This window comes from Asterias rubens, chromosome 8 (assembly GCF_902459465.1).
Source record: "Asterias rubens chromosome 8, eAstRub1.3, whole genome shotgun sequence".
NCBI classification, from domain to species: domain Eukaryota; kingdom Metazoa; phylum Echinodermata; class Asteroidea; order Forcipulatida; family Asteriidae; genus Asterias; species Asterias rubens.
Window position 1 is genome coordinate 9,107,049 of NC_047069.1, and position 24,223 is coordinate 9,131,271.

General features: G+C 39.3%; 1 protein-coding gene across 1 annotated transcript in view; it reads right to left on the reverse strand.

Moving 5' to 3' along the window:
* Positions 1 to 1,457: 1,457 nt before the first annotated feature.
* LOC117293832 (proteasome maturation protein-like) overlaps positions 1,458 to 24,223 on the reverse strand; it is a 61,578-nt gene continuing 38,812 nt past the window's right edge. Inside the window, exons 3-6 of the mRNA XM_033776288.1 lie at positions 15,661 to 15,721; positions 13,006 to 13,107; positions 11,172 to 11,265; positions 1,458 to 2,185 (exon numbers count right to left, since the gene is read on the reverse strand). Coding sequence (XP_033632179.1) covers positions 2,118 to 2,185; positions 11,172 to 11,265; positions 13,006 to 13,107; positions 15,661 to 15,721 — 325 coding nt within the window. The 3' untranslated portion in view covers positions 1,458 to 2,117. The remainder of the gene's footprint in view (positions 2,186 to 11,171; positions 11,266 to 13,005; positions 13,108 to 15,660; positions 15,722 to 24,223) is intronic.

Below are 24,223 nucleotides of genomic sequence, written 5' to 3' on the forward strand. Positions count from 1 at the left end.
GTAAACCCTATAAGTTATTTGTAAATCTGTGAACTGTTTTCTTTTTTTCTGTTCCGAAAGTGTATAATGTCTTTAAAACAGTCACTTGTTGCAAGAATAGATTCGATCATTTTGTTCTTTTACATCTACATTCAAAATAGCCTGAACAGGTTTTTTAAAATCATGTATTCGGCAGTTGATCCTTTTTAAATGAAAATCGCACACAAAAAAACTCTAATTATTATAAGTACTCTTTCTTTACAGCTCTTGACTTTCAAAGATTGAATGCAAGTTTTATAGTTGAATAATTAGATTGTATAAAGCAGTGGTTTAGAGTGCAGATTATGTCTATATTTTCTCAAATTTCTACAAATAATATTAAGAGTATTTTTATATGAAAAAGAATTCTGTTTTGATTTTCCGATTGTTTTTTTGTTATAGAGGTATAGTTACAAGTGTAGCCAAGATTTGTGTTTAGTGTAAATGAAAAATAGTCTTGGGAATCAAATAATTTTCAGAAGTGACCACGAAAAGCATTTTGCACAAACTACTCCATGTAATATTTGGTGTTTTTTTTTTATAGAGTGCTACATAGACCTCTTGCATTAAGAGGCCACAAGTTTTAACAGTGCCCCAACTGTTAGGTCAAAGGGAGACTTCTCAACAGCCAATAGTTGAAGCATCAGCTGTACCGTATGCAATGGGCCGTTATAACTTATGAATTTTATAAATAGTTAATTTTGAAAAGGTAGACCACTGTTGGTCCGATTCCTTGTATAGTTACATGCGTATAATGCTTATGGTACATGTATTTAAGGGACCAGGCCTCGCCCGGTTTCACAAAAAGTTAGGACCGGTTATAACTTAGGACTAGTCCTAGGGGACATTAAAAACGTACGGACTAGTCCTAGGGGATATTAAAAACGTACGGCTAGTCCTAAGTTAGGACGACGTCCTATTAGCCGTCCTAACTTGAGATAAGACTAGTCTTATCGCGAGTTAGGACCAGTCCCAAGGACTACAGTCTTAAGTTAAGACTAGTCATAACTCTTTGTGCAATCGACCCCAGACCATTTATCTTTCAGCCATGGTTACATTTCAATTATTTACATATCACTAGTTAACATAATAGCAAAAGAAAATAAATGCTGAAAAAATCTATCACCTCAAACTCATTACAAATCCTCCTTGTACAAACTTGACAGAGTGCATTTCACAGCCAGACAAAACCATGTGGACATGGGATCCAAAGGATTGGAAGTTGAGAGACATTCAAGTTTGATGGATTCAATACTGCGCAGCCAAACTTACAAAGTTGTTCTTTTAGTAACCCAATTTAAAAGTCTTTATTTTCAGTTACTGAAGACTGGGATATGGGATTACAAGCCACACTACCTTCGCAATCAGGGGGATAGAAATGGAACAATAAAATGTACTAACAATCATTGGAATAAGAACAAAATGAAACAGCAACAAGATACTTTCAGAGATTCAAGTAATTTTTAATCACTGGATTTACAGCATTGTAATAAGAGTATGAAGTACTATTAACGGGAAATATCTTAAGGATATCACGTAGCTTGACTGCCAGATATTTTATGGAACGATACTCAAAGTAGAATTGAATTGGTGCATAATGTATGTTTTGTGAAGTGTGTACTAATATAGAAGCACAGTGTTTGCAATATAAGATACTTTAACCAAATAAACTTGTTCCAAAACCACCAATTGAATTATTATTCTCTCGTTTCCAACTTTCATTTTTGTGACTGAGATCTAAAGTGTATACCTAAAGCAAAATGTCTATAAATACAACTATAAACCACTCCATAATATTGAAACAAAAAGTTATGTACTGGCCATCCAGTAATTTCCTTCTTTGTCTTCCTAGGGTTAAGAACCGAAAGGTGTGAAAATGTATCGTTTGTAAATACAGTTTGTATTAATTATGTACTACATGAAAGTAGTCCATAAAGTATGAAGGGTGCCCTCAATTTTGAGATACAATTAGACAACAAACCATAGGCATGATGGGAAAAGTGCACCAGGAAAGAATGTGGCGTCCTTTACAAACATGTCCCTAACTATAATAAAAGAGAAGTTGATTAACTCTAACTACGAGAATGTTAATGGAGTCATCAAAGCAGACCCAGTCTTTTCTCCATGAGAGCATGTGGATTACCCATCACTTCAGCATCACCGGGAGCTGCAGCAAAGACAAGAAAATAACAGGACAACTTTAAAATTAATATTCAACTCCACTCTATCTAGTATCATGAGACACCTCATACTGATTTAATACTAACTGTGATTGTTAAAGCTATTTATATAATTGGAACAATGGCTGCTGCAAACCCTATGCTAACAAAAATGACAATATTATTCTTATAAGGTGTTAAATTTATTCTTCTTACTTTAATTTTATTATTCAATGAGTAGGGGGGTGGGATTAGCTTTCGATCCCAACAGGACCTTCGTCAGAGGCATAAACAAGTAAAAACATATATATTTATAGCAAAAAGAGGTCCCAGTTTACAGGGAGGTACATTGTGTATTTAAACAAAGCGGGAAAGTTTAATTATTATTTATTTAATGTTATAATAGTTCTAGTAATGACACCAATGCTGCCGCATAAGTGAACTTAATCCAGGAATATCCTTGTAGTTTGCTAGACTAAGGAAACCTGTAAACAACTAATATGAACGATTAGTAGTCCGGGTTCTTTTACAAATGACCCAACATGTTTTTATCTGCCCATTATCTATATTTGACCAGTCAATCGTCTGGACGCATTCAAGTGAAACACAGACCACATTAAATAAAAAAGGCAAATTAAATAAAATTAGCATCAGAACTTGCTCCTAGTTGAAACGATGAGAACTACTCTCCCCTGAGTCACGTCTTCCTATAAGAGAAAAGATACACTGTGTACCTGAACTAATTTTAATAACTGAATGAAACAAATCTAAACAAATTATCATCTGTGTTCTTCGGGTTAATACGTGATGCAGGTCATTACAGCTGAAACATCTACACATCTGCTCTTTCAGATACAAGGAGAGAGAATAACCGATTAGTAAACATTGATGCCACAGGAACAGATCCAAACCCTTTTCTTTTGACTTATGTACAAAAAAATTAAAAGATGAGAAGCTAAACTTTGAAGTATGCGTTTACGAAGTTGAGGCGCAGGCTGCAAGTGGGCCTTTAGTAGCCAGCCACATCAATCCATATATGACCACAGAGCACAGCTAAGTGTTGGATTTTTTTCCGGATGGAGGAAAACCGGTGGTCCCGAAAAATCCTTGTGACACAGAAGAGAATCAACACACAGCTTTACCTACAAATGGCCCTAGCCAGGAATCGAACCAAGACCACAGTGATAAGGGGCCAGCACTTTACCCGGCCGCCACCCATATAAATGCCTATGGGTTGGGGCCTTGTAATAGAAGACAATTTGTCTAGGCGACTCAGAGGCAACCACCTGTTGCATGACAAAGGAACACTTCGGCAGCACAAGGAACATCTTTAAAACGGTCTTTCGCTATGCCACCTCAAATTTGTTTAAACTGAAATGCAAATGTGTTTTTCTTCTAAAAGATTACCTAGAACAGGTTGCCTGTTATAATTACCTCGTGTGACACGCACAGCCCTCAGGGCAATACTAAATCATATTGACTGCTTCTCACTACAATAATTAAATAAAAAGTTTATTGCAGGTACTAAAATGCACGATATCTTAAACGCTTTACTTGATGGAGCTGCGGACAGGCCGGCTCCATGACGCATCACCATGAGGGGATTCAGACCTTATAATGGTCACCCTTGACAATCACAACTGTGTTTAATCTTCCATTCAGTCAACCCAGCCGCCTATTGTCAGTACTGGTGACCCTCAGGACAGAGATAAGATTTAGTAGGACACCAAGAACGAACCGAATAGGTTAACATTGACACTTAGCAGTTGTACACTTAGCTCTTCAAGTCATCAACTGTCCTGAGATGTAATGCATCAACATCAAGAATATGAATGTTCCTGGTTTATTAAATGCTATAAGGTCCAAATCTGTGAACATTTATATTTTCGCTCAATGCGAATGCTGCGCATGCTCCGGGGAGTGATAAAGCGCTACATAAGAACTGTGTGTTGCTCTAGCAGACAAATGTTTTTCATTCGTGACCCTTTCACTTTCCCAAGAAATGTAGCGTTTTATTTCCAGCTTGACAACAGCTGCAAGAGCTCTATAATGACAATGCGCCCTACAAGTGCCAGGTACACTTTGTCAGTCACTTTCCTCATCCAAAATACTTAGAAATATTTCAGCTTAAACTTGACTTTTGACGGTTATAACCCTGAAGATCATATTGGGGGGGAAGTGAACGAATCGTTGGTCAGTTCATACGGTCAAATAACAGGTTGAGGTTGTCAGGGTTCAAATGGTTTCGGTCAAGATCAATGGCGTGGTCGTCTAGTGGAAATCCTGCCGGTCATTTCTGATTGAAATCATATCCGTGTGGTTTTAGCAATGCAGACCGCCTCTCTCTCAAAATAAAGAGACGCAGGAAGAACTCCGCCCACAAAAAACAAAACAAAACAACAAGAACTTCGCTCACACACAAAAAACATAACAACTATAGAGCTTATACATGTTTTTCACTTGACAATTAACAAAGGTCAACAATTATTTTGGGACAGACTTACGGCGGGATTTGTTGGGAACAAGTTTAGATTTTCCTAATTTTTTTTGCTGGCAGCTACGGCTGACAAACATACCAACCCAGAATTTCAAGTGTATTCTGTGCAGTCATGCACCTACCCTGATAAGTTTCGTTTCACCTGTGCAAAGAGGGAAAACAGGTTCTGGAGAACATGCCTTGTAAAATCACTTTCCAGGGGGTCATTGTGTAACCCCTGATTTCAGACCTTTGTCCAAATGTTGTACAAATGTTCTAAACAAGAACGAACAGGCCTTCACCATCTTTGTCATTATATTTGACTTAGTGGAAGGCAAGTCCAAGCGTTCCGAGATTCCAGCACACACAATGGCAGATTATCGGCCAACAAACTAGAAAGGTTATCTGCTGTACTTATGTTGTACCGTCCCGTTAAGTATGGACCCCAGACACAATACGCATTTAACTTTACCAAGATGTTACCACAAAGAGGTCAATTAACTCAGTGAAGATGCAGGAAACATACACTACATGATTCATATTCAATGCGGTCATCTACAGGGTATTAAAGGGGCATTCACTGTTGCTTAAAAGTGCTAGGGTTGTTGCTGCAGAATAAGAGGTGGATTATAAGTACAGCAAACAGGAATGGTTACGGCACAGTGGGGGTCTTCAATCTGAAAGCTTACTAATTAAAGATCTGATTTGGGGTTGAACAAAGAAAAATTGACTAGAGTGGGACTCGAACCACTGACCTCCGGCGCCCTACCAACTGAGCTATCTAGCTCTATGTTGGCGGTCTCCTTATTCTGTCAATATCTTTGTTTGGGGGCGCCAGTCAGAAGCCATGCAACCGTTAACTGCCGTGTAACTATAGATCTCATACAAGTACCAATCCTTCAGAAAATTATTTATGTTTCAAATAACAACACCCCAGGTGCTTATTTCAATTTCTGCATTTGCATTAAGCCTAACATGCACCTGCACAAAATACTTGAATTCTTATTCAAAATGTTTAACAGAAAGGCAAGAAGCACAGACTTATTATAAACTGGTACATGTATATTTCCCAAACTATAGTATAATTCAGTATATAAAAATATGTGCAAAAAGATAATTCAAACGTTGACCATGTGCTTGTTCATTCTGCCACCCACACAAAGATCAAGCCAGTCTTTCTGTTATCCGCAACTGTCATTTCTAATCAAGATACATCATACTCATCTTCAGTTAATTGATTAAACAAATAATATAACTGTACACAAAAAAAGAACAGATTCATTGATATCAAGCCATATCCTCCAAAAAATGTTCCCTATTTCCTGCTTAGGTTGCTAAAGATTGCTGTTATAGCGATCAACAACAGGAAATTCAATTTTGAAAATCGGACATCTTTTCGGCAGAAATTCTTGAAAACATGTGTTCGGAATCTTGCAGAATTCAGTTTGGGAGAATTAGGACCTACAAAGCGGCAGAAGATCTAACAGAGTCAGACGTTTGGTCTTAGGTCATTCTCAAAAAGTCTTCAGCTGTATTTTGAACATGTAAAATAGCCATGGTTAAAAAAATGAGGTATTTCATGGTGTTGTAAAGGAAACATGTCTGACTCAAGACATGATTTTGGTGACTCGGATTTTACTCTATTCACATCGGCAAAAGACTCAGACTTCGTCTGGAATCTATTAAGGAGTCATGGACATGAAAAAAGCATACACAAACTTCAGATTTAATTTTTGTTATCAACTTTCCGCCATGCAACTGCAGTTTTATTCTGTAGATTTTTAAGGGACGTACCAATCACATTGTTTTTCTAATTTTCAACAGCACAGCTGAGAAACCAAATACTAGGAAATCCGCTGATCAGCTGAAAAGTTGCATGCCTGGACCTAACATCAAGATCGAATAAGGTCAACCCCAAGAATGAATTGTCATTATCAGACAAAGTAATTCCGTCTCAAGAACCAGCCAACTTTGACACAATTTCAAGGCAGAAAAAGTCTCTCATCACGAGAAGTATATGAAATTCAATTTGGCGATAAAACGTCATCGCTAGACAATTTTCCTGGTCGACCGCATTTTTTTTACAAAGTGCTATTTTCAGACGTGTTATCTGAGGGAAAAGCATGTTTCTCCCTTGTCTGGACTCTCGGATGTCTCAGCTTACCCCTAAGACTTTATTTTACCACCATACCCGAGAAAGTGATGCCCTAACAAGAAGCATGTCCCGCCCTGACAAGCAGGCAGGAACATTTCAGTTGATCCGAACAGCTTTTCCAGAAGATCCATCAGGCTATGATGTTAAATAAAAATGGAGCCACTCTTTAATAGCCAACCAGAGTGAAGCCATCTACAGGTCATGTTTAAAGGGATGGTATTCAAGTGGAGATTTCATCTTAACTCTTTAGTTTACTAAAAATAACAACAAATTATAAAGATTTGAAAGGCTAATCAATCTTACTTGCAGGCCGAGTAACCGAATTGCCCTGAAAAATAATACAACATGGTTGAACTGCAGCCAGCCTCATTGACCCATATATGACCACAGCCCGAGATCAAAAGTGCCCACAGAAAAAACACTTCTGGCACAGAAGAGAACCACTGAACATCTCCCATGATATCTTTGATAGTTCATTCAATGGGATATTAAGAGCAATGGTACATCCCTTTTAAGCAAAGTGGCAGCGGCTACCAACCGCATCTCAGGCCCCAGCATTGTGAGCGGACACAAACCATCAGAAATCTCAGAAATTATCTCTGGAGCTAAAGGGGACGCCTTGAATGCTCACAGTCTCTTTAAGACTAGTGTGTTTCACTCATTAGAGACTAGGTTATCGCCGGCTTGGGTGTCCAATCATCGCCACATCTGCCAGAGAACTATAATTGAGCACAAAGGGACCTCAAAGTAAAATACCTTGCATGACTCTTTTCCTAAAAAAGTCTTTCAACAAATTATTTTCAAACCCAGAGAATGATTTCAGAGCAGAGGTACTTTTTGTGTTTACTCACAATGTAAAAGTGCATTGTGAGGCGCTGCAATATACTCAACTCTGGCTATGAAGAGCACTTTAATAAAAAGATTTTGCTTGTAAAGAGTGCATTCTGAAATTCCGAGTCTCATTTCTGCTTTGTTTTCTTTCTTTTGCTGTCCTCTTATAACAGCGTTCCCACATTATAAAGAGAGTCGACTGTCATAGATTCTACCATCCTCTCCATGTTAAGCTTGATAAACAAAGGCACCTCGATTACCAAGTCACCCCCAGCCCCCATGAAAGAAAAAATAACAGCAATATTGAGACATAAAAAAAACAGTAAAGACAAACCCAGATGGGTTTGTCACATGGGCGTGGCTAAGAGATTGATCACCACCAACGTCACATTTTTTCGGTTGGACTTTCCAGGACCTCTGCAATTATCTTGAAGAAAGTACAGTGGCACTTGACATCCGTGGGGTCCTTATATTACCACCTGGAAATCCCTGCGATTGTAACCCTCACAAGCAATAGCTCTCAGTGTGTCAAAGACGCATGTGACGTTAAATGGGTGTGTCGGGGCTGAAAGATATCATGGACTAAGGTGGACAGATCCTCCAAGCGGACAAATTGGGTTTAATGACTTTGGGAAATCAGAGTCAGGTTGGAGGCGAGGGATTAAGGAGGGTATCGGCTCTTGATCTGGCTCGGGGTAGGGGTAGGGGGAGGAGTCGAATAATGGATATTGGAGTTTTCCATTCATTCAGACGGTAGTCACCAAGGGATATATTACATTACTGTATGGCTCCTGCTGCTATATTTAGTTGCCAACTTATGTTCTGGGGGTCATTTCCACAGCAACTGATTTGCTGCGCTCAAAAATCAATCTGTGCATTATTGTAAAGGGAAGTTTTTAGATCCCGCTGCTAATTACCTGAATCAAACTAGCCTCTTAGACAACAGAGTTGAAGCAATTACTCTTGAAAGTTTGGATTACAACCGAGTCCCTTGTGGATTATTTTCTGCAACACTTGCACATTTCTGAAAAAGTAACACAGGAACTGTATACACAGGAAGATACAAGTAACTGGTCAAAATCATGTCATGATTTGCAGTATTTGAGATTGCATTCCTTGAGTTTAGTTTTGACCCATAGTCAAATAAATCAATATTGAAACGCTCAACTCATTTGGTTGACTGTTATTATTGACAGACTTTGGAATGCTAGGTAATAATGGTTTACGTAGTTCAGAGCATGTACACATTACTGAGAACTATGGATTTACCTGGTTATATGTAATAAAAATAATAATATCGAAGTCGTGGTGCATTCAGCAGCCACAGCCAGGAACACAGGGGCAAACCCCTTCTCTTTTCGATAAGTGCACTGGGTTCTTTTTATGTGCGTTACACAACACACGGGACCAGCGGCTTTACGTCCCATCCGAAGGAAGTGATGGTTAAGTGTCTTGCTTAAGGACACAAGTTTTACGACTGGGACTTGAACAGAGTTTGAATTCGGTGCTCTTAATCGCTCCGCCACGACACTTCCACAAGTTTGTCAATCAGGCTATGGTACCCTCTGTTCAAGTTCTACTGACAGACAAACACCTCAACCAATCTCCACCCCACTACCTCCAAGTACTCATTAATCCCTATCCTCAATTCCTGTCTTACCATCATTGCTTGCTGATCAAATACTGCATCCCACCTCAGCATTTTACAGCAAACATCTCATGCACCACATTACAAACTCCTCCAGAAATAGGGAAACTTAAGTGGAGCACTGGTTACTATAAAGTTAGTGTACCGTAAATTGAGACCCTTCCTGCGACATGTTTTTAGTAATCCATTGAGGTATGAGTACAATGAACTGAGAGATTTACATTGTATATCTCCTCCCACAGGAATTGCATAGAATTTAAGGCGATGTCAAACCATGGCATAGTTCTACACATGATGCAGCAATTTTGTTGTAGCTACAAATTGGATACTTCAAGATTTTAACCGGTTCTAATCCATCATGAGAATCAGAAGTTCGGAACAACGGAAAGCCAGGGTACTCATGATCGTCTATGCTGGCTCTCTAAATTCTGGGTGTATTTTAAGCTGACCTGTAAGGGAGGACTAGCCAGCCATACCAGAAAACACCAGGGCGAACCCCTTCTCTTAACGATTAAGTGTACTGGGTTAATAAGGATAAAGCAATAATGGTTAAGTGCCTTGCTTAAAGGAACACGTTGCCTTGGATCGGTCGAGTTGGTCTTTGAAAAACGTTTATAACCGTTTTTAATAAAATGCATATGGGTAGAAAGATGTTGTAAAAGTAGAATACAATGATCCACACAAACACGCCTCAAAATTGCACGGTTTTCCTTTTACCTCGTCGACTACCATGGTCGCCCATTTATGGGAGTCAAATTTTTGACTCCCATAAATGGCCGACCGTGTTAGTTCGCTAAGTAAAAGGAAAACCACGCAATTTTGAGGCAAATTTGTGTGGATCATTGTATTCTACTTTTAAAACATATTTCCAACCATATGCATTTTAAAACAATTGGTTACAAACGCTTTTTATAGACCCACTCGTCCGATCCAAGGCAACGTGTTCCTTTAACGACACAAGTGCCAAGACCAGGACTCAAACCTACACTCATCTGATCAGAAACACCAGAGCTTGACCACTCGACAATGACAAGACATTTGCTTCTGCCCCATTTTACATTCTTAAAATCACTTTACTGTACACAAAGCCATGGAGGGCAGGTTAGTTTGGAACATGTTCCACTGTGAAGCATGTAAAGGGAAGAGCAACTGGGTCCACAAACAAGGAGAGCATAATAATCTATTTCCTCTTCCTGTTTGAGTACAATAGAGAGCAACTGAAGCCTGTTGTTACAATGTAGAATTATTGATGTGAGAATAACAATGAGGTGAAGTGAAAGTATGTCCAATTGGATGGATTGGTTGGTTTGGGTCTCTTCCTGTCATGATCCAGTGAGAAAAGGGATAAAGTCAGTAAAATTAGTGCCTTGGAAAATGCTTACTCTTCTCTGCTTTTCTGAAATGAGAAAAAAAACTATTAATAGTTGAACGGAAAGTTACAGGTAAGCAGTTTTGGGTGGCACAAAATATATATTAAGGTTTGCACAGCCCTTCCTTCTCCTATCGTGAAGTTCACTTCTGTTACGAAAAAAAGGAAAAAAGTGAGTTATATAAGAGGGATATTGGCTCTGAGCCAAACACTTGGTAATAATTTCAGGTCTTGTGAGAAAAGAAACCAAACTTTACCTCAGGCTTCTGTGTTGTTCCAGGCCCAGGTAAGTGAACATGAACAAACTTATATCGCCATTAACAATGGTTTCATATTGCTCAATAAACAAACCTGAAGTCTACTTGACTCCAGTCAACTTGCTCTAAGATTGTGTGTCTGCATGAGGTGCAGGATATGCAGCTCTTTTGTAAACAGATGATGTCATGAATTGCACTGTCTGTAGCAGTTACTTTAATCTTACATCAAAATGGAAGCATCATTTTTGTTCCTCTTACCGTTGAGAAAATCTTCAAAGCCGATAGATTCATCCCGTCCAAGCAATGTATCCAGGGAAGCATATGAGCTCATCAGGCAGGGTGCTCTCTGGATCTAAAGAATGCAAAATTCAATAGAGTGTTTAAAAGAGTTGTTTTGGTTCTCTTTTTGTAGTGTTTGCTTGTTTGTTTGCTTGTTTGTTTGCTTGTTTGTTTGCTTGTTTGTTTGCTTGTTTGTTTGCTTGTTTGTTTGCTTGTTTGTTTGCTTGTTTGTTTGCTTGTTTGTTGGGGTGTTTGCTGTGTTTGCTTTGTATTGTTGGGTTTGTTTTTGGGGTGTTTTTTTTTTCTGGTTTGTTTTGGGGTGTTTTTTTTTTTTTTGGGGGGGGGATAGGTTATGCCAGTACTTGAGAGGGGCCAAATCATGGATCCTACCGTATTAGGCCTGAATGTGCTAGCTACCTGGTGTAAACTTAAAAATAAATGAATAGTTATCCATGTCATACAACATGCCTAATATCTAGCAGAGGGAGCCCCCCCCCCACACACACACATTGATAAATTTGACAAAATATTTCAAACTAATATACTGTATATCATAATGAAATCAAGAAAAACAAAGATGTGATATAATCAATAATATATAGGCCTATAGAAATAACATGTATCACATAAATTCAGACACACAAAATGTATAATAAATGCAAAATCATGAAATTACAAAACATGAATTATAATAAATGCACATTCACACATCACGTATTATAATAAATGCAAAATCGCAAAATCACAAAGCATTTATAATAATTGAACATTCACAACATCAATAAATCAAATCAATAAATGCACTTCATAAAATCACAGGTACATGTACATGCACACAGTATATGCAGTAATAGTAAAGTTTCAAAATGTAGCTAGATGAAATACTGCAAATCAATCACAAATCAATTAAAGGACAATATGAACATAACAAAATTACACTTTCATAAACAATGTCATTGAGAATCACAAATGAATAATAAATATTGTTAAATGCATTGACTGTTAAAACCAGGGAAGCTGCTGCAGTATGATGGTTTGCAAAGTGGTTTGTCCATATGGAAAACATTTGTGAGCACACCATGTGAATATTGTCTCTCTTGAATATGGTGGTTTTTAATAGATGTTAAATTTGCATCGGGGATAAAGAATATTAATTTTTGGTTTTTACCCATATACACCGATGTATGAAGCACTGTATACTCAGTACTTTCCTGAGTCCTGTGAAAAAAATCACAGGCATTTTACTCGGGTGGGATTTGAACCCACGACCTTTGCTATTCTAAAGCAGTGTCATACCAACTAGACCACCGAGATTGCCCGGTAGCTAGAGGCAGTTCGAATCCTATGTTTTAGCAGCGGGTACTGCAAACGATTTAATAGATTTTAAATTTGCATGGTGGTTTTTATTTCAAAACCATGCATGTTCAAAACAGGTTATTCCCATGGTGTTACCCAAAGCTATCCATTAAAGACAACAACTCGGGCCATGCTAGAATCAAGCCACTACAGCTATGGATTTTGGCTGCAGCAACAATGATACATAAAAGGAATTTTCAGCATTTCAGCCAAAGCCGTTCCTGTAGCGGCTATGGACTTGGCTCCAATTTTATAGAGCTGCTAATGCAACACTTGGCAGGATACCAGTCAGAGACGGTACAAGTGACATTGTACTTTGGCTGGTGACCTTAAAGTGGTAAGCACAATTTTGTTATGCTGATAGCTGAAGAAGCTCTATGAAATTGAGCTCTGGCCTTAAAATGATACTTCTATGAGATTAAAGAAACGGTAAATGAGGACCCTCAAATGAAGATACCTGTTTCGCTGCATGGATCTCCATCTGTAGTTTCAGTGGTGCATGAAGGCCCTGGGTCTTACGTAGCATCAGAAACTCTTGCTGCTGGCTTCTGCTCAAATGCTACAAACAAACATCAACATTTCAATTTTTCATTAGCTTTTTGTTTTAATGAGATGATATTTCACAAGAAAGAACACAGGAACTTCACAACACATTTTGTATTTCATTTTATTTCATTTTATTTATTATTAATTTTGGTTAGGAAGCCAATGACCCTCAGAAAAGCGAACTCAATCTCTAAATTAGCCAAGAACCCCATGAAGAGAAGACAAAGAAGGAAGTTTCAGTTTTACATGTAGGAGGAAAACCACAGAGAATTGTTCCAGGGAAAACCCAGGTAAGGACTGAAAACCCAATCCACACAATGCCCTCGCCGTGATTCGCACTGGGGTCCTAGAAGTGGAAAGCGAGCAGGACAGATACCATTAATAATGCCAGCCCAACCGACACAATGGTTTTGTAGGCCATTACATGGTCAATCCTCAACAAATTTAAACGAGTAAACACAAAACTTGGTATTCCATTAGTTACCAAATCTCCCAAACTATTAAGCAATATGGGGTGACTTAACCCATGTTACCAACAGCGATTGCCGCGGTGCCCTGTTCTTTTTGCTGTGGTGCCCTGTTAAAGTCAATACAAGTTAGTAGGCATCTACTTATTTCCTATCATAGAAGTGTCACTTTTACTTCTCAATAAAAAAAACCCGGAGGATTTCAATTTTTGATGAATGACTCAACACAATTAAGGTTTTAAATCCAGTTAATACTTATACACAAAGGGCTTTACAGGTGACAAGATCGGCATGGTTAAATTTGACATCATAATTAGAAGACTTCCTCTATCTCTTGACTCATTGCTATTGTTTATGTTGACAATCTGGTGTTAATATATGACTCCATGTGCTGGACTGCACCAGGGTGGGGAGTTTTTAATTGGAGGGAGTGATGCTGCGAGACTGATAACATTTCCTAATGGGTAGTGGGCGGATTGTACTTTAAACTAATTACACAAGGTATCTTTGACGACAAGATTTCATTTTTTCATACAGGGCCGATCATTTCCTTTCGACAAGGGCCCAATCACATAGACCTGCTATGCTTAACAGAGCAGATACAATTTGTGACTTGCATCCTGCTCACTTCTTCTTAGAACATTGTTAAGCAATATTTTCTTTTTAGCAGCTCTATCAAATTGTGCCCAGAACTCGAACCGACACTCTGTTGATCAGAAACACCAGAGCTTAATTAAAGGCAGTGGACACTATATATTGGTAATTACTCAAAATAATTATTACAATGAAACCTTTTTTGGTGACAAGTAATGGGGAGAGGTTGATGGTATAAAACATTGTGAGAAACGGCTCCCTCTGAAGTGCCATAGTTTTCGAAAAAGAAGTAATTTTCCACGAATTTGATTTCGAGACCTCAAGTTTAGAACTTGAGGTCTCAAAATCAACCATCTAAACGCACACAACTTCGTGTGATGAGGGCGTTTTTTCTTTCATTCTTATCTCGCAAGTTCGATGACCGATTGAGCTCAAATTTTTACAGGTTTGTTATTTTATGAATATGTTGAGATACACCAACTGTAAAGGCTAGTCTTTGACAATTACCAATAGTGGCCACTGCCTTTAAGTCCAGTGCATTTGACCGCTCAGCCATGACACACTAGATCTTTCAGACAGTCATGTGGCTCAGACAAATGGTCAAAGAAGTTTGAATTACTCGGGAATTACCCGGCCCCTGTTTTAGATTAAATTATAAAGTTATAAAAAAAAATGGGCGTAACCTGAAGACACTTGGTTGGAACTCTAATAAGACAACCATCATATTGAAAGAGTAGGCGATAATTTGAGCCATTGTGTGGGCGTTAAAGGGGAGGGGAGGGGGGAGCAGATTCTCCCACATCCTCAAACAAATACATGTGTGGCCTGATGCTCTTGTAAAATTAGACACAAAGTAAATTGTACACATCCTCCGGGTTGCCATCCTTTTGATGTCAGCAGATCTAATTGTGCATGAGACGGAGCAGATGGACCACAACCAGAGGGGAAGTTGTAGTCTTCACTCATTAATCCGACAAGACATTGCAATCTAATTTAAAATGTCTTTAATTGCTGGAAGAGTTCAATCTCCTACACATGTGTATAGACCACTATGAAGCCATCACCACTCCTTAGGAGTATGCAGCATCGGTAGTCACACAGGGTACTAGTCATACACATTGACAACCTCTACCCCCTACAGGGCACCCATTTACTTCGATGTGATAAGAAGGTTATAGACCTTTATCACGGTGTGGCCATCTTGATTTTACTCTATACCACCTCATTGTAACCAAACTGAGGCTGGACGAAAAAATAGTCTGGTGCCATGTTTGCGCAATGAATGTTAGCATTCATTACTGTTATGGAAACAGGGAACATGACCAAGATGATGACAGCGTGATAAAGGTCAATTGCCATGACTGGGATTCAAACCCCACACTCCGATGACTCAGCCTTAAGATGTTTAGCCTGATGTGCTAGACGGCCTCGGCCATGAAACACTATTAGGATAATTTAGTATGATCGTTACAATAATCCCTTCAAATAAACACAGGAACACTTACAAATTTCTCAGACTCTTCAAGAGGATGCGATGATGTTAACGACTCCTTGATACTTGACGGCCTGCAAGTATAAAATTTTTAAAAAGGAAGACTCGTAAATAAATTTAGCAGATCATAACAGATATTAATCATGCAGTTACCAACTTTACCAAAACAAATATGAAAGGAGGGAACCAGAATAGTATTTTCTCTCAGCCCGATGCTGCGGCCCCAGCCAAGACCTCCCCCTCTGCCCCCAGTTACGACCTTTGGCCAAAGAGCAACCTCCTAACACGAGAGCAATACATTTCACTCTGCAATATAGTTTCATCTTGATATATCGCTACTGTATTATATTCTTTAAACTGAGCGCTCTCGATAATGTCTTTAATTTGTTGATACTGTAGAAATAAAAAAAAAGGTGCATGCAGTATACTGGCATACTTCAATGACTTACATTGTGCACAGCAAACAAAGTGCAAATCTTCAAAGGTTTGTCTTTTCATGTATATGATTGACCACACAAAACATGCACACTGTCATAAGACAAATTTGTCAGCTAGCTACAGTGGATACCAAACATTTAAAACAGTGCCTTAATACAATGTTGACGAATAAAAAACAGAAGTTAAACATTTGTAAATTTGCTTTGATTGCACCACAGAAGAAATGTTGAAACAGGTGCGTCATGTACTGGACATTAATAATACCCCCAGCCCATGCCAAGATATAATTGTATGGTTAACAATTAAGACACACCAGCCGGTTACGGTCACATTAAGAAACCACCAAGCAAAGAGTGAAGATGACACCTGACACATTCGGACCAGCAGGAAATATAGAATTTGGGAACTTGTTACATGGGGGCTCATTGACCAGGGATGGGGGGGGGGGGTGGTGAAGAAAGGGGTGGTGATTTATGCTGTTGCTTGCCCCCAAGATGCTATCTATATTTTTCCTAATGAATTAGTTAATTCTTCTTTCAGTCACTTCTTATAATAGATTTTTTAACAAAATGTGAAAAAGTTGACAAGCTGGTGACTGCAGAAGAATGAAAGTTTGCATCAGGATAAAGAATAAATTTTGGTCCAGTAAAGGTTTTGGAGCTAGAGCGCTGCTTTCTTGTAGATTTCCTCCCCAAACTTGTGGCTTTCCTCCCCAAAGTTATGGCTCTCGTGAAGGGGGGCCACCCACTATCCTATCAAGTACTTGTACCATCATAACCTTCTAATATGAATGGTGACACCTGTTCATGTTAGCATACTTCATACCTTACCATGTTCGAGAATGATGTGGTTTTTTTTTGGGGGGGGGGGGGGGGTGACAGCTGCAACAATCTGCGAGCATTTGTTATTTATGTTGGTAACACCTGAATCATATCACTTTCATTTTCACCTTGTACTTTCACTTTTGCCAGACAACTTCCTCATTTCCTAACCAAAATAAGTAATACCATAATCCCTAACCCACCCTCCAAAAAAATACAAAAAAAACAACGCACAGAAAAAGGAGATTGAGTTCTTTCCAGACTAAAAATTTATTTAATTTTTTTTCAAGATGGCATGATATGTCCCAGGACACTTCTTGAAAGACTAAAAAGTCCAGGTAGGTGTCGTTAACCAGATTCCTAATGCTTTTCACACAATTTCAACTTGCATGGATCTCTTCTAGTGCCCCCAGCTTAGAATCCCCCCCCCCCCCCCCCCCCCCATCATTCATCCCCAAATGATACCAAAGGAAAATAATAAAATCTGAATATCGGTTATAACTGTACAAAATCCTAAGGCAGGAATTCGATTTTGTTCAAAAGAAGTCTGTGAACTTTATAACCCAACCATAATAAATGGCAGGAAATGTGCACACGATCGGAATTTCCAGTATTTCCTGTTTGTGAGTGCTGTGGGTAGCCAGTGCTTTTTTAAGACAGGACTGGTCCTTTCGCTATGGGCAGTGCGTGCTCATAACTGCTTGTCGTGGCCGAGCGGATAAGAGCACCGGATCCAAGCTCCAGTGTCTCTGTTCAGCAGAGTGTGGGTTTGAGTCCTGGTCAGGACACTTTTACTATACCATTACTGTTGGGTCCTTCAGATGCGACAGAAAGCCATTGGGCTTGCGTGTTATGTAATGCATGGGAAAGGACCCAGTACATCATTTATCAAAAAGAGAAGGGGCTCGCCTCGGTATTCTTAGTTTGATTGGCTGAAGATTGTGCCACAGCATATTGTAAACCATTACGCAGTGCTTTGTATAGGAATTGGTCTCATACTTCAAAAATGTAGCTCCAAAATACTTGAATGAAACACTGAATGTTGAAGCGCCTTGAGCGTTACTGAGCGACGGATATGAGCGCATAAAAGAAGCAACTATTAGGGGGCCTAACAACCTGTATTCCTTCTGCTTTTTACTCAATAGATTACTGGATCCCACACTGCACAGCCAAACCTATAGCAATGGGTATACCAATCTCAACTGAATCATCCAAATGTTCACCCTAAAGGCTTCAGATGAACATGGGACAGCTCCTAGCACCAAAAAAACACATTTTAGAACATGATATGCGCAACTGGTAAGCAATATTTTTCAGACAAGAGCCCATATGACTTCCTATCAGGAAGTGGTCTACACCTTTATTACTTACTAACACGTGGGGGGACTGGTATTCCTTCATAAATCAACCCAGCTGCTATAAAATTTAATCTATAACTGCTTTACTCTATAAACTTCACTTTTATCCTATTCTTTCTTCAGATACAAACGTAATGCTATTCATACCAGTAGTACCACATTACATGTGCTTTTTTTTCCCCCTTCTAAACAATCTAATTGAGTTAGAGCACTATCCTAGTTCCCCCATGATGTATTTCCCATGTAGACACTACTTTCTTTATACCAGGGAAGGAAGACATTTTGAAGTGGGTGTAAACAGGGATATCACACTCCACATTTGAAAAAGTTCCTTCCCCAAAGTATACTTGTGACTTACAATCCCCCTCCATGGGAGGAAGCTTTAATGCTGCTGTAAATTGACAGATAACATCCTTTTTACAACATGTCAAAATTGAAGTTTCTGAACAAAAGCCAGCCAAGGAATATTTTCTAAGCATTTCATTGGTTACACATTAGGACAAGAGTTCCCTTGATCCGCTAACAGGTAGTAGTAGTCCCAAAGTATTAGTCCCAGCCGATTTCCTACCTTCCACCCAGGTAGTAGTTAATAAGCAGGACAGTTCTTTTCAAAACTAAACAGTCTACACAATTCCGAAATCTACCGACAGATAGAATAAATAAAGACAAGTTCTCAAAGAACAGATGTATTATCATGGTGTTACCGCAAACCGAATACATACATGTAGATATCACATACGCACACTAACATGTCCAAGATTTACATTTGCTCGTGTGCATTAACTATATTCTTGGGGGTTGGGGGGGGGGGGGTTACAAAAACAGTAACGAGGGAAATGCCCCACCCCATCACCATACTGCCGCCCGTTTAGCATGTGGATTATTTTCATGCACTGAAACAATTTTGTGCAGGGTTTGATTGACCTCTCGTCAAATAAATACCAATTGACAACCCAATCCAGCTTTGCGCCTAAATCACCCAGGAACTGCAAGTGCTCCTAACCCCCCCCCCCACAGTGACCGAGCCTCTCTAAGCACCTCTCTTCTAAGCATATCAACAGTCCAATGCAGTAGGTTTCCTGTACACCACTTATTACATGGGGTCCCCTGATGTTTCCTACTGATAAGCACCCTCACATTATCCACTCACTTGCCACCTATTTGGTGCCCACCGTGTGCACCCGTTTTTCGTTGTTTGTGGTCTACGGACAATAAGTTTATTAACAACTGCCAACAGGGACAGGTGTTTTCATACTTGAAGTGACTTTTTTAGTTAGCATTTTTTTTTCTTTTCTTATACCAGCTTCATGTAATGACAATACTGTTTCCTTTGCTTGGATGGAAATTATTATCCATCTGTAATGATCATCTTGTAAAAAGTTACACGCAGATTTGATGAGGATTACAAGACCCTGGCATCATGCAGTAGCTCCAGAACACTTAAGATCCAACCCCAGTAATGTGTAACTATTTTTATTGACGTGATTAAATGACATTGCAAAACACTTCCTTAAACAGCCAACAACTCAACGAGTTGGACATTCTCCAAAACACATTGTTTCTTCCCCTACATTCTTCATTGAGACTTTGCCTATTTTTATTTGGAGGTGTTATATAAGATTGGTAGAACTGACAAAATAGTTTCAGACAGTCTTCATGTTTTGTGTGATCAAACACTTCATGAAATAACAAAACCTATGTCAGTTGGAAAATACTAAAACAAAACAAAATAATTTTTTTCAGCATGTAGCTGTAATCACATTGTCCTTAATTTTGGTTGCAAAAATCAAAGTGGCAGTTAATTAAGTTTTCAGATACAGTTTTCCTGAACATGATAGAGGGAAATATTCCGCAGAGAAAAAAAATGTCCTTGTGTGAACGATAATATTCAACAAGCAACTGCAACTGAACAACCCTAAAAAATCTCTCACACTAAAAAAATAAACCCACTGAAACCCCAAACATGAAACATTTTCAAGATAAATTCTTCCCTAGAGGAAAGTGGGGGAACAGGATGTCGGAGTGATTAAGAGCACAAGCAGTTACAGCTCTTCCTTCCTTCAATTAAGACGCAAACAGATACATGTTAGGGTTGAATTGGGTGGGGTTAGATTTTTGCCTACGCCCCCTAGAGACCACCTTCCTAGTGCTCCCTTCCCGAAACTGGGCAAAAATTGCCAAGGTTAACTTATTTGTTTGAACACCAACAAAACCATCAGAAGTTTGGCTATTTCCGAATTAGCGAATACAACTGCGACTGTGGCTAGGCCATTTCAGAATCATTGCCTACAGCTACAGCCTGAGACCAGCTTCAAAGACCAGTGTGAACACTACATGTATGTAAGGCCCATTAAACAAAAACAAATAACAAGACGCGAAGTTCAAGTTTAATCAGTCATTGGAGTCATTCATGAGAAAGTAGTGAGAAAACCCCCATATAAAATTGCACGCATCAGGTGTTGGACTCACAAGTATCTCGCATTAAAGATTAAAACTAATTGTCTTACTCATTTATCAACAACTACAGCATTTCTGACAAAACCGTTTCACCATGTCAATCTTCACGATGTGTAAATCTGTGGACATTTATCTTACAAATGTTGAACACACATTTTAACATCCAAAGAATGAGGAAAACAAAGCCACACCCATTTTAACAAACTGATTTCTTCTCTTCTACTCACTTCTTCTCTTCTATTCACTTCTCACTTCTGAAGCCTCCCCAAAATTGTATGACATTAAATTGCTGCGTTAGCCTGTTCACACAGTTATAACCAATTTACTCATTACCATCATGTGTAAGTCATAAGCAAAAACTTGTAGGTCTTTCAGCATGTCTGGCGCCCTCTATTGGTTGCATAGGTTCCTTTTAAGATTATGGAAACAAGTCATGCCAATGTACCATGTACACATTTCAGAATGAGTATTGTGATGAAATAAAATGCCAACTAATCATTTGACACTTTATTAGCCGATTGACCTGAGGTTGAATGGTTGGTACCAAGTGTAGACATGTTTACAGATCTATACAGTATTATCAGTAACCCACAGCAATTTCAGCCTGCACTGTGTGGCACTGCATCTGCCTGATGACCATGGAAGCAACTCCGCTGTTGAATTAGGCCCCTATAATGACCACTATCAAACCACAGTTCTCTTAGATGACATCAAAATAAAATAAAGGAAACAGAATCAACATTCTTGCTACATAGATTTCAAAGCATTTCTCTTACATGTAGATGACATCAAAATAAAATAAAGGAAACAGAATCAACATTCTTGCTAACTAGATTTCAGCATTTGTTCAAGTGTTTCATTTTCTCCATTGCCCATTGGAGAAATATAAACATTGTACAACTCCTCAAATTATTAATGGCATCTGACGCCCCCCCTTTGGTTGGCGCCTTAGTTAAGTTAAAAATTGCATGCTCAGAGTTGTGCCAATGACGATGGCCTCCATTTACTTCCATGCCTGAAGTTCCCCCACCTTGCTAAGTAAAATCAAAACAGCTGAATCGAAGTAACGAAAACCATTTCCAGTTTTGTTTCCTCATAATCACACCTTATCAGAAAGATGACATCCTCCAATCCCCCCCCCCCCCCGCCCCCCGTACAAAAAAAATTGACACCTCCAGCTCACTCATCACTTGTTTTCAAGACCAGCACCAAAATCAACGGGAGACGACAATTCATGGTCCTGTCGGCCGAGACCATTTCTCAGCACCATCCACCACTCACCTCAGATCCCGTTATCAGAATTCAATTCCTTGACGTGGCAGGTCCTCCCCCTCATGTCATCAGAGGGGGGGGGGGGGGTGCTATCTTACGCAAACGCTGGCCGCCTACCACTTGTCTCGAGTGCTTCCTCCAAGAAATGGGTTAGAAAAACACCAGCCGCTCAACCCCCAACCATTCCATCTTTCACTCCTTCAATCTATTCACAACATTTATTTCTGATTTCAGGGTACCTTCACAATCACATCATGTAGTATAAACAAATAAGAGATCCAATGGATGGGAACCATGTAATCGTATAGTTGCATAATACGAAACGCTGAGAATACATGCTTCTTAAAGGGATGGTAAACCATCATGTTTTGGTGGGTTTTTTTTTTTTTTTCTCTGCTGTTTTTGGGGGAATAAGAACATTTAATTCAGCCATCAGATTTTCAAGTAAGAGACATAGGATGTATGTACACAATCTGCTATTCATGTTTTATGAAAATTAAAGGTGCACAACAATTAAATATTTTTAGGCATTCGGGCACTGACAAGAAACTAACTTTCACTGGCCTAAACCCTGCTAGTAATAATATGATAATAGCCTTATTTATATAGCGCTTTTACAAAATCGATACAAAGCGCTTGGTACCCAGACACTACCTGCAAGATAAACAAACTCCCTCTCACTCAACATAATATTACCTCCTCCTTCATTTGGACACATGTCCCTTACAAAGCCTCCAATTACCCCCTCCTCCATTCCCCATTCCCCATTCCCCTGTCTCAAGGTCACCTTGAGATTACCAGGTCCTGAACTAGGCTGACCATTTCTTATCCAACAACAACTTTCCCCCTTACCCCCACACCCTAAAATTGGGATGTCACCATCACTAAAATTTGCAGACCACACCAAGGATGTCTGTGCCAACTCTGATGATGATGGGGGCCGATGGCAGGGGGCAGTGAAAGGACCACTCAGGAAGGGAGGTGGTCACATCAGCCTTCATTGATCATCCTAATCATGACAGACATGAAGATGGAGGCAAGGTAGAGAAGGGTAGGGGGAAACATTTTTGGATTAGGAAGCCTAGCTGTCTGGAGCTCCTACAGGGGAAGTTTTCGTCTGGGTTGTACTGTAGATGAGGGGTATGGGAAACCTGTTGCCAGGGGGTTCAGTTGATTTAGGTGAAAAATTATATTTGTCTTCACTGATGGAAAAACACCCTTGGCACTCAAGTTAGCATATATTTTAATTGCAATCATCAAGAGGTCAATAACCGCTTCAGTACAACAGTACATACAACAGACTTTGCAAACTCTGTTTGTACAGATGTATCAACCAGGGCTACTGCTTTTACCGTTGTATGCATACAGCATATCAAATCTTCCGACCAACCTTCCACCAACTTTCCAGGCACTGATGATATGAGCAGTTTTCAAAATGACTAGCACATTTTTGAAAATATATTAACTCTTCAATCAAGCCTGTTCCCATGATAACCTCCCTTGCTTTATTTTTAGGAACACCATTGGGACAGAGGCGCATGTTCAGCTTACATGCATTTTGAGGTAAAATGCCTGGATTCGGAAAGAAAGATTTCAAGACTATTTTTACTAATATCAGATCATAAACCACAAGGGACATACCCTGGTTGCTGCTTCCCAGACTGTATCTTAAATTTGAGTGTGATCCCTGGCTACAAGGCAGCTAACAGTTATATGGCTTCTGACTGGCACCCCCGAAAAAAGTTACTGACAAAACACGGAGACCGCCAACACAGGACTAGTAGCTCAATTGGATTAGTAGAGCGCTGGCATGTTAATCTGGAGGTCGTTGGTTCATACCCTGCTCCAGTCAAGTTGTCTTTGTTCAACCCTAAGACATCCCCAAGACATTTTTGACTGTGTACTAAAATGTTTTGAATTGATGCTAATTTTGTTAAAGCACGGCACCTCCATGTATGTTTTGTACACTCGCTCTAAAATTGGGTGAACAAATGTTATCAATTAGCAGTAAATAACACACACATGTATGAACATAAACAGAAAGTTCAAACCCAAAACATAAACATCCATTCCCAAACTGTCAACCTGTACTTTCACCTGTTCATTTGTTGTTTTCTTGTTTTTGCTAGTGCCACTGCCACAGTCTGCTTATCCGCCTCATTATTTTTACACATTCATGCAATTTGACATGTAATAATGAGCCGAATTCCCATGAAATATGCTATTTACA